Source organism: Caloenas nicobarica, chromosome 15 (genome assembly GCF_036013445.1).
Source record: "Caloenas nicobarica isolate bCalNic1 chromosome 15, bCalNic1.hap1, whole genome shotgun sequence".
Taxonomy (NCBI): domain Eukaryota; kingdom Metazoa; phylum Chordata; class Aves; order Columbiformes; family Columbidae; genus Caloenas; species Caloenas nicobarica.
Genome location: NC_088259.1, coordinates 16907616 through 16923419, shown reverse-complemented (window position 1 = coordinate 16923419; position 15804 = coordinate 16907616). Strand labels below are relative to the sequence as shown.

Below are 15804 nucleotides of genomic sequence, written 5' to 3'. Positions count from 1 at the left end.
AAAATTCTGGAAGGTGTGACAAAGTGCTTTCCCTCATTTTCAAATATGAGACCTGGGGTCTTCAAATAAAAGCAGCAAGTGACAATTTTAAAACCCAAGGAACTACTTCTTCCTTCAGCATGTACTTACGCAAAGAAACTCCTTGCCAGAGGGCATTATGAATGCCAAAAGTTTACATGGGCTCAAAACAGATCAAATTCTTTAAAGAAAAACAATTATTCTCACATTCTTATCAAGCACTATGCAAATTCTCTGTTAGCTATTTACGATAATCTGCTCTCAAAACCACTATTCAAAATACGGAGAGTAAATGTTATTTATGAGTAAAACTGGATGTTTCATTAGACAAACTAGGTTTTACTCTTAGAACTTGATGTGTTATTCGATACGGATACAGGTGTGATTCGGTTACTTTCCCAGTTTAGCAGCAGCACCACTGAGGCTGGATGATGTCTAACTCGGCAACTGGCACTTCAGATTTGGAAGCTTCAGAGGTTCAGCACTGAGGATCATGCTTGTTGCCCAAGCGGCAAGAACTAGGCAATTTTACTTTGTACCTGACATTTCTTGGTGATATTTCAGGAGAGTGTGGGCTTGTGCATTGGTCTGGTGGCTCTGAATGAGATGCAATGAAAAAATCATTTCAGGGCTCATCATAACTATTACCAAGGGGTTACACTTGGGAAGGTACTAGGCTTAGACATTTGTTGTAAGTTCAAAGAATGCTTTTGAGAAGGTCTTGCTGGGATGCCTGCAATAGTGTACATGTCAGCATATATGGCACGGTCTACAGAAAAGGGATTTTCAGACGCTCAGCTAATCTGACTGAAGTATGAGCCCCTTTAATTGGCTGTGGGAAGTAATATTGATGCATTACCATGGTGCATGAAGCCATTATTGCAGAGACCAACACCCAGCGCGACAGCTTCCTCCCGAGTCTGACAGTCTCCCTAGAAACAAGAAGATAAATATTACATCTCAGATGACTTCCTAAGCTAAACTATTCCCCTTCCCCACCACATAGCTTGTGGCTCTGAAATTAGCAGGATTCTCTTTGTAGGGAACAATAGCAAGAAATGGAAATAGCTACCCCATTGCCCAAATCCCATTCATTCCTATATATAGCATCTCTTGCCTCCTACAGGAACTAGGATGACAAAGACCAGGATTCTGGAAAGTAGTTGTTTAACCCACAAAGCGACATAATATTACCTCAATGTAAAGAGTTTTTATTTGCAATCACAGCGTAAGACTTCAGGACCCATTAGCCATAGACAATAAAACTCATTCTTACACAGACAAGTTGAGAGATCTTATCTATATTTAACCAAAGAGAGAAAAACCGGAGTAAAACCAGCGTATGTAAACTCCAAAGGTCAGACAGAGAAGTGGTTTCAGCAGTCAGAGCCTGAAAGGAGAAGTATCTGATCCACACCCATGGATTTAGACTGAAAGTGTCTGTGAATTATGTTATGGTCCCCATGTATATTGAGAGGTAATCCTTGGAGGGAAGGGGCTCATTCTTTCATTGATTCTGGATCCTCTCAATTTCATTTTACAACCTGATCTTTCTACCACTGCCAGCAGGCTGAGAACAAAGATGAACACAGACCTCATTTATACATGTCAGAGCTCTTGTACTTCACAGAATCTGCTACTCACAGAATCAATGCTACTGAGGGTGCTTTAAAAGACCGCACTGGCACAAACCCAGCACTTCTGTCATCTGGCTGAAGATTTATATCCAGACCTTCAGAAACGATCTGTGGTTAAAACACTACCAGTTGAATCCCCAGTCCTGAGTCTAGGAAACTTAAAATGGCAATTTTATGAAAAGTAGATGGAAGCAGAGGGACAAATGCAAAGTTAACCTGCTGCTGGTTAAGATGTGCCGGGGCGGCTTGGGTTGGACATGAGGAAAAGGTTCTTCCCCCAGAGGTGCTGGACCCTGGACAGGCTCCCCAGGGAGGTGTCGCGGCCCAAGCTGACCGTGTTCAAGGAGAGCCTGGACACCGTCCTCAGACACGCGGGTGACCCGTGGGGTGTGCTGGGCAGGGACAGGAGCTGGGCTCCGTGGTCCTGTGGGTCCTGCCAGCTCAGGACATTCTGTGATTCTACATTCAAAGGGTCACTAAAGTAATGCCTACCGAGAACTCAAACACAGCATCACCTTTTCCAGGATTCGACTTTAGGCCTCTAGAAGAGGCATAAACACTTCCATCTCCAATCAGCACTTACGCTCCTATGCGCTTCTCTCCACCATCATACTTAATGCTTTATTTTAGTGTCTTATGCACAATTTGCCTAAGACATACTATGGAGATAACTGCAATAGGATCTGGCTGTTGTAAAGAGCTACAAACAATAAAAAGACATCAAGCAAATTTAGCATTAAACCTCCAAGTCAAATAACAAGTTGTCATCAAAGGAACAATAACAAAGTGTGGGATTATAAATTCAAAGAATCAGAATGGTCCCTTGACCATCCTCTCTCACATGCAAAAACTCTCTCGTCATGAATAATCTGTGCTAGCATATCACAGGGCACTAATTAATAAACCTGACAGTCAGAGATGCTCAGCTCTGCAGACCCCTGATGTCTCCAGAGCCACAAATGTGCGGTACATCTAATAATAGAGCTCTTAATGCCTGTCCAGTCCCAATACACAGGGGATAATAACACATGTCACAGTTAAACACAACTGTTCAAATGTACACAAGACTAAGCCTCGTTGAGGACCCAACTTAATCTCTTGTCACAAGTATAACAGCCAACAACTTCCAGATAAGGAGGATTGGGGTAAAAAATACCATTGACACCACTTCTTTGGCTATAAAAACAGTTCTTGCTCTTTTGCTCTGTTCAGTCTTACAAATATTTTTAAAGGTCAAGGAAATAAAAACCTGCTTTCTTATTAGGGAGGGCTCCCACTGGCATTTATAGTCTCATTGCAAACAGAAATGTGAGACTGTCCTTCAAGACATCCCTCATCTTTGCCCCCACAGAGATATACATAGGCACACATACACAGAATATAAATTACACGGTCTTTTACATCTCCATATCCGGCTTTAGCGCATTCTGGTTCAATCTTAATGTACAGGAGAACTAACAGCCACATTAAGGTACTAGAATGAAGAAAAACAGAGAAGAAAACAAGCCACCTTTTCCAGACCAAGAGCTGACGTTTTACTCTGCTATCTGAATCTTTGTACTGCCTGCAGCTCGATCATTAACTATTATATTGGCCAGAGTAGCCTGATTACATCTTTCTTCTTTGGCCAAAGCAGACTTTTTTTTTTTCCCCACGAAGAAGACTCTGTTAAATCACATGTAACTGACATGACAAGATCAGCACGAATATCCTTGCTCTTCTCTATGCTCTTAACAGGAAAACAACTGATTACTCCATTCTCATTGAGTTACTTGGTACAGAACAACCTTCAATCATACCAATGTTATTAATGTAGGAGGATGTCAAATGCAATTGAGGAAACAGTTCTGAAGGACAACACATCCCTGGCTGTCAGAGGCCTGATTCTCAGTCAGCCTGCCCTCCCTCGATGTCACTTTGGCAGTATAGGACTTAATGTGATTGTGAATCAGACCATCATTTAAGAAAAAACCAGAACGTGCCTTTGACTCCATGAGGGTGAGCAGCATAGCACACTCTCCCTTTAGATTGCTTTAGACTGTCAGAACTAAATGTTTAATTTCTCAATCTACAGGCGCTTCTCTGTAATTACAAGGTAAATGTGGGGCAACTGCAGTTTCTAAAGACAAGAGTGTAGTTGTTCGTGTAAAACTCTAGATTCATTTTTCAATAAAATTGTACCACACCTATACTAGACCAAATGAGATCAAGAATGCTTTTAATGTCTTCCAAAAATCACAAGAAATAGAAAAGATCCCCGAGAACAGGCAGTTCACCACTCCTAGGGCTAACAAAGAATTTTCTTCCTCTATAAGCTGCCAAATAACAAGTTGTCATCAAAGGAACAATAACAGAAAGTGTGAGATTATAAATTCAAGAATCAGAATATGTTTAATTATTTTGTAATGTTCTCTAGATAAATGTAGTTTATTTACTTTGAAATGGAACTGAAAAATCAAGCTCCTTATCAAAGACAGCAGCGTTTTAACATTTTCTTACCTGTGCAATAAGCCAATCCACTAGTTTACTTGCAGGGATTACTGATTTGTAGGTCTTTAGGTGGTAGTCACGGTCTCTAATTTAAGAAAGAGAATTCAAGGAAAATCAGGATGAAAATGTAAACGTTTCTTTTACACTCTAAAGCTACATATACTATTGTGGCCTACTATTATGAAGTTGAGGAAAGAAGAAGAATTACAAATTGAAAGAAAATTAGATTCTCAGCGACAAATAAATAAGACAAAGAACAGGAGGCAGAGATCGTTTTTCTCTAGAAGAAAGGCCTAGTTTTTAAACTTTCCTAACAACCTGAATTAGGAAGATCTCTCAGGTCAATACAGGGCAGTTTTATTTCAGGTTTCTCTGGATGTTGTTTCAAGCCATCTGCAGAGAGCTCATTCCTGCCAGAGGCAACCAGGACGTTCCTTCCGCAGGCGTCCCCGGCTGCTTCATGAAGCCAGGTCAGAACGCTGCCGCCGCCGCTCCCGCTGGAATCGCGCTCTTCTGGCCGGAAGTCATCTTCCAGTTTCCATCCTAAATCATTCGTGTCCAGTTACATTGACCGGCTGAGTGTCAGCCCCTCGATAAACTTAAATAGTTCTTCTCTGGTATTTACCCATCAATGTCTCTCTGTGCCCCCTTTTTTTTAGGCTCACTGCATTAAGCACCTTTTAGCCTACCCTGTCAAGAGAGATTTTCCTGATTCTCTGCACCTGTTCAGATTTTACTTCCTTTAGCAAAGTATCACAAAGTAATATACAAAGAGAGCACACAGTGTTCTTTTACGGCATGAGATAATTTCAGCCATTGTAAACTAAAAAAATAAAAGTGTTGTATTTAGGTCTTGTAACACAGCTTGCACCATCTCGCACACAGCACTGTTTCTCAAATAAGGAAAAGAAACCCTACGGTAACTTGCTGCATTTTCCAGTTTTCTTCCATTTCTCTTCTCAGAGGCATGGAGATAATTGATGCTTTGAGTCTTTCATAAAATACTTCTAAAGAATTTTGATACAAATATAAGAGGACTATGTGGCTCAGGACATTTGGCTCTGGCACCTTTCACCTCCAGGTCACTGTATTTAATCCAGCTCACGAGGGAATGAAAAGCTCTTTCCATTTTAAGGCTGTTTACTGGTCCGTGTGAAATAAGTTTGGTGGTCTTGATCCAGTTCCTAGTTCCACATCACAAAAGCCATCACCACAATTAATTTGCATTAATTGGCTCCCTCTTGTTGAGAGTCTCAGTAGACAGGCCAAATGCTGAATGGGCTATGAAGAATTAATTCCCCTCTCACCCTCGGAGGTGGTCCTTCTATTTCAAGCTGAGGTTCACTGGCATGACTGTGCAAAGGAAGTTCCACAGGCACTGTGACTGGTTTACAGTCCGGATGTATCCATACGGCAGCTCAAGAGAATTTATTCTTCAGTTCTGTCAAAACAACCTCTTTTATTAGCACCACACGATATCTCCTTTTTTCTAAAAATCTAAAATCAAGCCACCATCTAAAATTCATCCTACTCGTGTTTTCCTTTTACTAATCAACTACAGATACAAATATGTTGTGACTGGCTTTTGTAAATAAATGCAGCAGAAATGCCTGCGTGCTTGCGGAATGCGGGGTGTGAGAAATTAGAAAGGGAAGCAGGACTTTCAGAACTTGGAAAAAAAACCAAACAAACATGACAACATTTCCAGAAATATGTGTCCTGAGAACAAAAGCTTTCCTCATAGTGCTTACACACATTTTTCGACTTGTCTTCCAGTAACGTGCTAAACCCAGCACAGAACTGTGGGAGTTCTCTGGGCAGTTTTTCCCTCTCACACTCTTATCTTGAGAAAATATGCTTTTGAAATGTCAGAACAATAAAGCAAAGCATTAAAATATTGAGCACTAGTGAGCAGGGGTTTCCAGGTTGTGAGAAGCAACTCCCAACATTTTAATACAGATGCTGACACACAACTAGAGTTTTGAATAAGCTGGCATCAGGGTCTTGGTCCAGGGCCCAGTCTTTCGCTGCTTGTAGTTGAGCGCTTGTCAGGATGGATATTTCAACATTCGTTCGCTGACCTTTCCCCCCGTTTCAATCGAGCCTGAACGAGAGTAGAGCATGAATCACAGGATGTTATCCAGAGCCATGAGCTGCAGGTGAACAGTCAAATACAGACGTGGGAAGCATTGACATTTGGGCAGAACCTTGCTGCCTCACAGAAACTAGAGGAATCCAATGTTCTTCACAGGGTCTAGCCCATCTGTGTCCTGGAGTATTGTCCATCACACGTGGAAGCGGGAGGAAGTTCCCTCACCCTCGCAACTCCCCCAAACTGGATCAGAGACATGTTCAGAACCTTCTCTACATCTAAGATTTTTGAAAATGTTTTACTCTTTATGTTACATCCGCTGAAGTAGCATGCTTTGTTTCCAGTGGGGTATAGAATCTTGTCCTCAAAGTACATCAGTGTCAGAGTTTACTTAAAGAAAATTATAAACACAAAGGCTGCACGGAAACTCCCAGGTTTCCAGACAAGACAGCTAAGCAAAATTATGTCCCAAGGTTGTCAACAAAATAAATGAATTTTGAGTTTTATGATTCCTCCAGATCTTCTTGGCATATGTACCTTCTACTCCAAGTGGTTTTGCTGATTTTCTACAAGGAAGGTTGCAGCAGAAAAGTTGCCAGCGTGACCGCAGGGACCAGCAGCGTGCAGATGCCAGCTAAAGCAGTGGTCCAAAGGCACAGCAGCAAGTACCAGGCTTTGCACAACCACCCTGGCGAAAGCTAGCACCTTCGGACTAACATTAGGTTTGTCAGAGGCAAAACGACATGATAAGAAGACAGGAAAGGACGACAGCCTAGGAGATTCCATTTGCTTACAGGGACGTAAAAGGAAGAGTGAGTAGGAAAGAGAACAACAGGAAGAAGAGCTTGAACATACTGAGAATGTTCAGTCTACCCAGAAAGACCCTAAAGCTTCTGAGAGACTGTTAGTTTTCACTGGTCAGGCAAAGTTGAGATTCATGCTGTCACTAACACAGATTAACCCTGATATTAGAAGATTCTCCAGCTGGGATTCTATTACAAAAATAGCACATTGATAAAATACCACAAGACAGGCCTATGGTAGTTATTTTGTCCTTGTTGATTCCCTAAAGCACAAGACTACATCCCTTTCAGTTTGTGGGTACCCTGAGGTCCATGAAATTTTTTCAGCTTCACTTACCACTATCCCTGCTGTGCATGTGAATTGGCATCTTAAGGGGTGAGATTTGTATGTGCAAATATATACGTGCATATGCATCACCATTTTGCCTACCAAGGGCTGCAGCACGCTTTCCTGCTCTCTCTGTACCCTTTAGGCCAACTGAAATCTGTACTATTGTAGAGCAGCTATTCTGGGGAAAAAACCCAGAGATCTAATTAGGCAAATTTATGACTGATGAACTGTAAGTATCTTTGCAGCTCCTTTTAGCGTGACCATAGCATCTCTCAGTGAAACATCTGTTGTGCAATTCAGGGACAAGAGGTCAGTTTTCTTGGATTTGGGACTCCAGCCATGCCCGCCAGAGGCTTTTTTTCCTTCCTGATCAGTTTTTTGTATGTAAAAATGAAGTTCTCCTAAATGAAAATGCCTGAACACCCACATGGTTCAAGGTAGTTTCCAGTATAGGCCAGAAATGTTCTGATGTCAAAGTAAGGCAACAACATCTGAAAATCATCTCCTGGGATCTGGGAAGAGAGTTAACCAGTGCGTGCAGATTATCTAGATTCTGCAGCATTTATTTATACAGGTCCAAGTTCTCAAGATGCCACTCAAAATGTTCAAGGTTTTTTTTCAAATTACAGCTCCAGGTTTTATTCCACTTCAGACTGGTTTCTGGTTTTTTAGGGTACTTTTAAAGAAAGAATCCTAGCATCACATTGGAATCTGTTCACATCACTTTTAGCATCTGTTTACATTTTCTATAACCCAAATAGCACAGCAGTTACAATCACACGGCACAATCTGCCCTGGACCAGTAGTCACTTAGTAATCACACCCACTTTAACTCACAGAAAGTGCCGGAGTAAACAACTCAACATGTGCCACGCTAACAGCTCCCGTGAACTGACAGACGAAGGACATGTCAGGAAGGCTGGAACACCAGCCTGTCGCTCGCCCACAGCCCAGTTCCAACATTCTCCAGCACAAGTACAACTACAGAACTCAACTGTGGAGATAGAGGGTAGTAAAAGAGCAAAGAAAATGCAGAAAATTACTGTCTATAATAAGAAAGATTTCAACAGCAACATGTCATCCTTTTAACAAAGCCAGATAATATATACAAGGGGAATGTGAAGGTGAACTTACTTTACCACTGGAGTATACAGGCAGTGTAGCCGGCAGTAGAGCCTCACACCCTGAAGAAGGAAAATACACGGTATTATCAGGTTTTTCCTTTTCTAAAGAAACACTGGCTAGCTAAAGCTAGCAAAACCTGGACAGTGATGTCTCTACTCAGCTGGAATTATCTATTGATTAACTGGTTTTCAAAGCAGTTCCCTTATCTTCTCTGTCAAACAATCTTTTCTTCTTTCCCTGCCTCCAGAAGCCAAAAAATCTGTTCTTTTATCTCTAATCACCTCCATTCCAACATTTTCTCCATTAATCCTTCCTCATAATTAACCTGTGAACTGATGTCCATAAGAAGAAATCCAATTTATTAAAAGCTATAAGGGACTCATTTGACATACAATTACCAGGAACAGCAGTTAAATATTGATCTCTTCTATCTCCCTGAACCATAATGCCCAGATTTTCAGCAGACAGGCTGTATTGTGGCTTACTGTTTCCCTTTAAGACCTCTGTTACTATATTAGGATTGTGATCAGCAGTCTTGGGTGCAGTCACAACTGTATTGTTATTTATTGCTAAGCTCTGCTTCCTCTTTGTAGAGTGAATGTCTGCTATGGCATTAGGATGGACAGCTTAATACAACAAAGATAAACAGCTTTAGAGATCTGCTATACAACAGGTCAATGACATCCAGAGGCAGAGCAAACTCTTTTGATGCAAATCACAAGGTTCCAACTAAGAATGATAATACAAACCTTGGACATGATGTCTTCCAATTCACTTCTTGGCTTGTACGTTCCATCATCATAGCGAAATCTGTACATCACCTGCTCGTTCTTAAACTGGTGCTTATCTGAAACTAAAACACCAGTATGACAATTAAAATGATTCTTTTCTCCTGTCATGTTCTTCATAGGCTGGCTGGTACGTCTACACCTAAGGATTTGCTGGTATCTGTCATTTTCTGAAGGACTCAGTTCTTAAAATTTCCCCTTATTGTGCATATTTGCTCTGTGCACTTTTGAATAGCTCCACCAACAAAAGTAGTTTTCTAAAATACTGCAGCTCAAATAAAATTGAAATGTCTTCCTTTTACACCAGGTTCAATTTCTGTAAGGCTCTGGAAACAGTCCTAATGAAGATAATTGGGACCATCTGACTTTTTTCAGTGACTTTTGAACACAGTGCCTGCAAATTCCCACAACAGTTACCACAGCACTGAAGTTGTTTTTGCAGTTGCCCAAAGTTCTGCAACTCCAAAAGCAGAAGCATGCTGGTGGGAGGAACTATAGCTGTTAGAGACATTCCTCTACTATGGTTCTTGTATTTCCTAGTGAGTATATAGTATTTTTGAGAGACTGCTTTCTCACCCAGAATAGCCATTCCACAGTAGGGCAGTTAAAATCTTATTGGGTAAAGCTATATACTGGTAGGCTTTAAAGACAAGGACACAAAAGATGTTTCAGTGTGATAAGGAGGCGTTTCAAAAGAAGCATTGGCCGAAATCAGAAAAGAGTTAAAAACCATACTCAGATTTATCCAATGCACCAGATTGGAAGAGGGTTGAAGTCTATATCCAATTACATGTAGGTTTATCCTGTTTCTATTCTACAGTGAACTATTTCAATAGAACACAGAGGTGGGAAACCCTCATACTGAAAACAGTAATTTAGTAACTAGTAGAAATTATTTTTTTCACTAATTAGTAAAAAAGTGGTAATTGTAAGTAAAAAGTGCCGACTCTTCACGTTCAAAATAAGCAATAAAATATATTCCAGATTTTACAGTATGTAGTATCAAAATGCCGTTGTTCACAGCTTAATTCAATGGAGACCAGTTACAAATACGTAGAGAAGGAAGAGGAAACTGGGAGAAGAGCAAGCAGAGCAGACAGCAGAGACGGTGGGGTAGCTTAGTCCTGTAACCTCTCCTGCCTTTGCCAATGGAACAAAACCACGGCCAGACATTCACACCAGAGCAGCCTCCAATGTTTTGGATGCAGTATTTCATAGTGCAGGCACACCACTTGATGAACTGAGAGAAAATATGGATTTACGCTGTTTAAGATGCATCTTAGCCTGACTTTCATTAACCTGAGAAAACTGATGGCACTGGATGACTAAAGACAACTAAACTGGGTTAGGCACAATCAGAAGTTCCAGAACTCAGTTTGAGATTTAGTCAGCCCCTACAGAGTGGGCAGGATGATTGTTCAGAAGGCAGAGACCAGAAATTCTTAAGACCTCCCAGCATTGCATAGGACATACTTGTCTACGAATATTTAATTAAGATTCTTGATTTTGGTGATATTTTCCATAATTTCACAGACTAAAACCAGATTTGCAGGGTCTGTTGCATATCCTTTTGTATACAACGGAATCTCTAAACTGTGTAAGCTATTGACTTTCTTGAGTTCTGCATGCTCTGGATTTTGTATTTCTAAATCCAATTGAGAATCAAGCTGCAGAAAGTGTCTTTTGTGTCTGGTACACAGCAGATGAGGTTCTGATCACTTCTGCTCCCTGTGACAGGTACCAGAACTTCCACATCAGCACTCCCAGATAAAATAGCCAGAATTTAAGGAGATACAGAGAAAACTGAGTGATAAAACACACAGACCTCAGCATTTAGCAATCTTCTATGGCCCTGCCTCTCAGCCAGGCTGAGGGATCAGCAGTTTTCACCTGACAGTAATGTTATGCCAAGTGAAAACAAAAGATAAAAGATATTGCCTAATGTAGAATAGGGTTAAGGGCTTCATTATGGTGCTTGAGTTTTAAGTTCTTGCTACATTAGGAGACACATGACGGGATACTTTCATGTTTAATGATTTCTCAAAATCTCAAAGAGTTATTTCCTTAAGTAAATGCAGCATTGCAAATACCTTCCAATGTCTAGCAATAACTGTCACTGGAGACACTAACATCACGAACTCTCACTAAAGGTAGCACTAAAACCAAACCAGATGCATCTTACTTGGCATTTGAATAAAGAGAGCAGTAGATATAACAGCATAACTTTCTCTGAGCTGTAAACTTGTGTTTAGAGAAAAAGGACACTGCTCGAAGTGTTGAAGTATGAAGTCATGGCAAGGTAAACAGTCTTCATAAAAAAACAAGCCTCAGGAGAGCTTTTTGCACCAACAGTGCCAGTGTACACATTCAGAACGTAGGCAGGTGAGGGTGTGAGCGCAGGCGAGCGTTCTTCAGCCAAAGCGGGATCCCTGCAGTTGGGAGCCAGAGTGCTTGCGTTCTCTGAAGCCACAGTTAGGGCCAAGTACTCAAAAGTGTTCAGTAGTTTTGAGCTCATGCTCAAAGCTCTTCAAAGGCCGAACATGCCTGACAGTATGTCTTGGAACCTGGGAAGGGAAGCGTGTGTGCACGAAGGATTATGGTACTGCTCATATTGGATTTCTCTACGTGTTAATTAAAAGAAGATAACAGACATAATTTCTTAACAGTGTTATTGTCACCTGAAAGACAAGTTTGTGGAGCTGAGGTACCAAGAGATTAAAGCAAGGCTAGCCTAATTAAATGGCTCCTCTCTTTAAATTGGTTTCCAAGAGATTGTATGGAAATGTAAACCACTGGTGACTTTAGACCTACATACCATATGCCTTTGACGTGCATTTTGCAGCTGAACTCACCTGAATGTTGAAATTGAGGCATTTGCTGTTTAACTAGAATAGGACTATGTCGCTCTGTCTGCATAACATAATATGAAAATAATAGGAAACAGAATCTGGAGAAAGACCTTATTTTAGCAGAAATGCAGATAGCACACACAATTTTCAAACAAGCATCTTGGTGCTACTTTGGTCATGCAGCATTTTTGCGCACACTATCCTACAGTTCTAAAATACCCCTTGTCACAACACTTCAAGGTCATCTGCTGGGTATGATGAAGAACTATGATGCATCACTATTTTAAAGATATTCTTGCCAAATGAGCTGGAACAAATCTCACAAGAAACCCTTCATCATCTCTTTTCTTTATGACAAGCAGTCTCATTAGAAAGAATGACCCATCATCTGGAGCCCCTCACTCTGTACCTGTGCCCCATTCTAAAAAGAGCACTGCTCGACTGTCCTCTGGTATTGATGGTGTCTCATATGGAAAGCTATATTTATTGATCACTACAGATTTTCAAACACAGACAGTACAAAGGAATATACACCCAATATAGTCTGCAACAAAGATGTGGAGAAATCAAGCAACCACAGGCATAAACACTTTCATTATAACTTACAAGTCCTGTTTTCATGGCATAAATTTGCCCACTTAATCCCCAAAGTCCATAAGCATTTTGAGGATTTGATGGGTATGGTACCAGACCGTATTTGAACATCATGTGAACAGCTGCAACCACCCTCATTTCCAGGGCATTACTGAAATCTGACATCTCTTTATGGCATGGAGCACTCACCATGATGAATGATTCCATTTTCCAATAGTGCCTGTCCCAGGTTGACCCCTTCCTCTGGTTTGCTTATCTCTCCAATCTCTGTGAGCCATGATACAAACTCACTGCAAAGGGAAGCAGAACAGAAACCATTAGCTTTTTTGCTCTGAATATAAGCAGACACATGCCTCTGCGAGTCATCGGCCAACCACAGCAGACTTTCTCCTTGAAACAAGTGCGAAAACTGTTTCAAGTAATGATACCTCTACTGAGTGGCTTGATTTCCTACACTTCTGGAGGAATGCTCTGCAGAAGACCCACATCTCCCGTCCATGACTTTTCCCACCATTCGCCTTGGCTCATCGTCATTATCATGCACACAAAAGGAAAGAAGACCTGGCTGGATCTATAAAGATGCTGTAAATCCTCATTTTATTGACCAATCCAGACATCCAAGGAGGAAAAGGAAAGCAAGATTAACTGCTGACCTTAAAAACAAGTTGGACAGTAGAGGAAACAGCTGCTTCTATCCAAGCTATCCCTCCCAAGCAGTGATCGTGGTCTGAGCTAGTTACATATGCTCACCTTCCTACGCTGAGTCTGATTCTTGCCAACCCATTGCCCCCAGTGGTGTAACTGCATTTGCTTTAATGGAATCACAGTAGGACCGAAGATTCAACCTACTGAATTCAAGCACAGAGCAGTAAAAGAGAGCACAAGTCCCATTGACAGGTATATTTAAGGTCATTTACTGAAGTTGGTACCTGACAGATACACACATTATGCTTTTAATATATAGACTAAAGGTGCCAAGTCTGTCTGCTCATGCAGCATGCAACAAAACCTCTCGCTGGTGAGGGGCAGAGCTGCACATATGGGCAGAATAAAAGCCCAAAATTAATAGATATGTAGGATGTTACTCAATTAGAAACAGTAAGTACAGAAAAAGGGACATTGCAAGCCTGATGAATACAGCACTGCCAAAGCTATAGGGGGCTGAGTTGTTTGCCAGGTTAATTAGCAATTATACTAGAAATGTGTTAAAGTCATAGAGAAGAACAAAAGGAATATATGGCAGTAGAGCGACATATGGGAAAACTGAGTTCAACAAGGCAGCTGGGTGGCTGCCAGTGTGCAGAGGGTTGCTGCTTATCAAAACCAGTATCCATGCCTCCACTTGTGGGCTCTAAATGAAATATTTTTAGTCTCTTCATGCTTATCAGAGCTGACTCATCTAAGCTGTAGGTAGTATTTGCATTTTGCCTTGAGAATAATAACAACAACTTCAATACTGAAAACTTCAGTTTCCTGAGGGGCTCCTCTGTAACTGTCATAGTGTAGAAAAAGCAGCAGAATCTATTCAACTATGCCAGGGGAATCCCATGGAAACCAGCAGAGTTTTGTAAAACTCTTCAAGCCAGAGTACTGTCACGATGAGTCAGACTCCCTGTCTTCTAAGGAACGCTCATTCTCGATTTCCCAGTGATTCTGAACTGTTTCTAGAAGTATTTTAAAACTGAAACAGAACATAAACTGCAGAAGGATGTGAAGTAAGAATGATCCTCCACAGCCATTGCTGAGAGTACAAGAGACTCTGGAGTGCCCCATCCCAGTCGTGCTGACCAACGACCGTGGTCACCACGAGCACCCGCGGCAGATGCCCAGCTGCTCTACGTTCTTCTGTCAAGTGCAATGGGCCTATGGTTGTTTACAGCACTTAAATAGTTGCCTAAACTGAAGTGGAACACTGCTATCTTGTTAGCCTTCCTGCTTCTTTTATTTGGAACTGTGTCCCTGGAGTTTATTTGGACTCTAAATGTAAGGCAGTCTTCTTAGAGCTTGAAATGGAGAGCTGAAAAAGGAAAATAACTGAACACTACTCCCTCTGGAGCTTCAGAACTATGGAATGGTTTTCTTAAGAGCTACTTTAAGACTCCTGTGGCATTTGATTTATAAGCAAAATCAGTAATCACTTGCTCTGAAGGCTTTACAAGCACTGAAAAGTGCATGATCCAGAAATGTTCCAAGAGGTTTTTCAGGCACATGCTAGACTGTTACTAAAAAAGCATCAACTCAAAAAGTGGATGGCAAAGCTTGATTTGTTTGCCCATCTTTTTCTAAGCAGTTCTCCAGTATAACTGAGGGTATCCTCACTTCCCAGTGCTGCCATGCTCAATTCCCATCTGGCGTGCAAGCCAGGACACCATCTTCCGACTACACCTCTGAAATTAAGGGACTAGGAACAGATGGGTTTCTACCCAAGAAATACACAGGAAAACCCAACCTGTCTGGGTTTGTGCAATCTGATCAGATGTTTTGAATCTCCTGAGGTTAATAGATCCTCACTATTACAAGCTCAACACAGTTCAAGGTTTTGCAATCAATTTAGCGCAGTGCTGAAAAGAAGCATGGCAAGCATATCGTTTACATATATTTGCACCAAGATGCATCTTTTCTTTTGTATCATTATTCACATGCCTAAATGCCAGTACACCTGAGGAGTGGCTGGGAAAATGGATTTGCACTCGAGCAAGTCAGTTACTGAAATTAAGTTCAATAAACAGCCTTACAAATATTAATAAATGAATGTGATATTCGTGAAGATATTAGGCTTAGTAAATAGGAGTTTCTTCTGCAACTACATTTTATGTCTTGAATTATTAGATGCCTATCTGATATTCAAATGCCAAAAGTAAAATTATGTTTTACTGCCTTAGTGTTACTCTCAGCTGCATGCAGCAGAAACCCACGAAGTACAGCTCAGCACAGTTATCAGTGACTCCCTTAGGCAGGAATATCTGACAAACGAGCTGGTCACAGCCAATATGCGCTGTTCAGGGGAAGCCCCAGGAATGATACAAAGTCTGCCAGTCATGACTGATTGAGCTGCACTCAGCTGAGTTGCCCAGGAC

General features: G+C 41.2%; 1 protein-coding gene across 2 annotated transcripts in view; it reads right to left on the bottom strand.

Moving 5' to 3' along the window:
- The window catches only part of PREX1 (phosphatidylinositol-3,4,5-trisphosphate dependent Rac exchange factor 1), a 150303-nt gene that overhangs the window by 33159 nt on the left and 101340 nt on the right, over positions 1-15804 (bottom strand). For both annotated transcript variants that reach the window (XM_065645538.1, XM_065645540.1), the window contains exons 11-15: positions 12917-13017; positions 9246-9349; positions 8506-8555; positions 4155-4230; positions 878-950 (exon numbers count right to left, since the gene is read on the bottom strand). In XM_065645538.1, coding sequence (XP_065501610.1) covers positions 878-950; positions 4155-4230; positions 8506-8555; positions 9246-9349; positions 12917-13017 — 404 coding nt within the window. The remainder of the gene's footprint in view (positions 1-877; positions 951-4154; positions 4231-8505; positions 8556-9245; positions 9350-12916; positions 13018-15804) is intronic.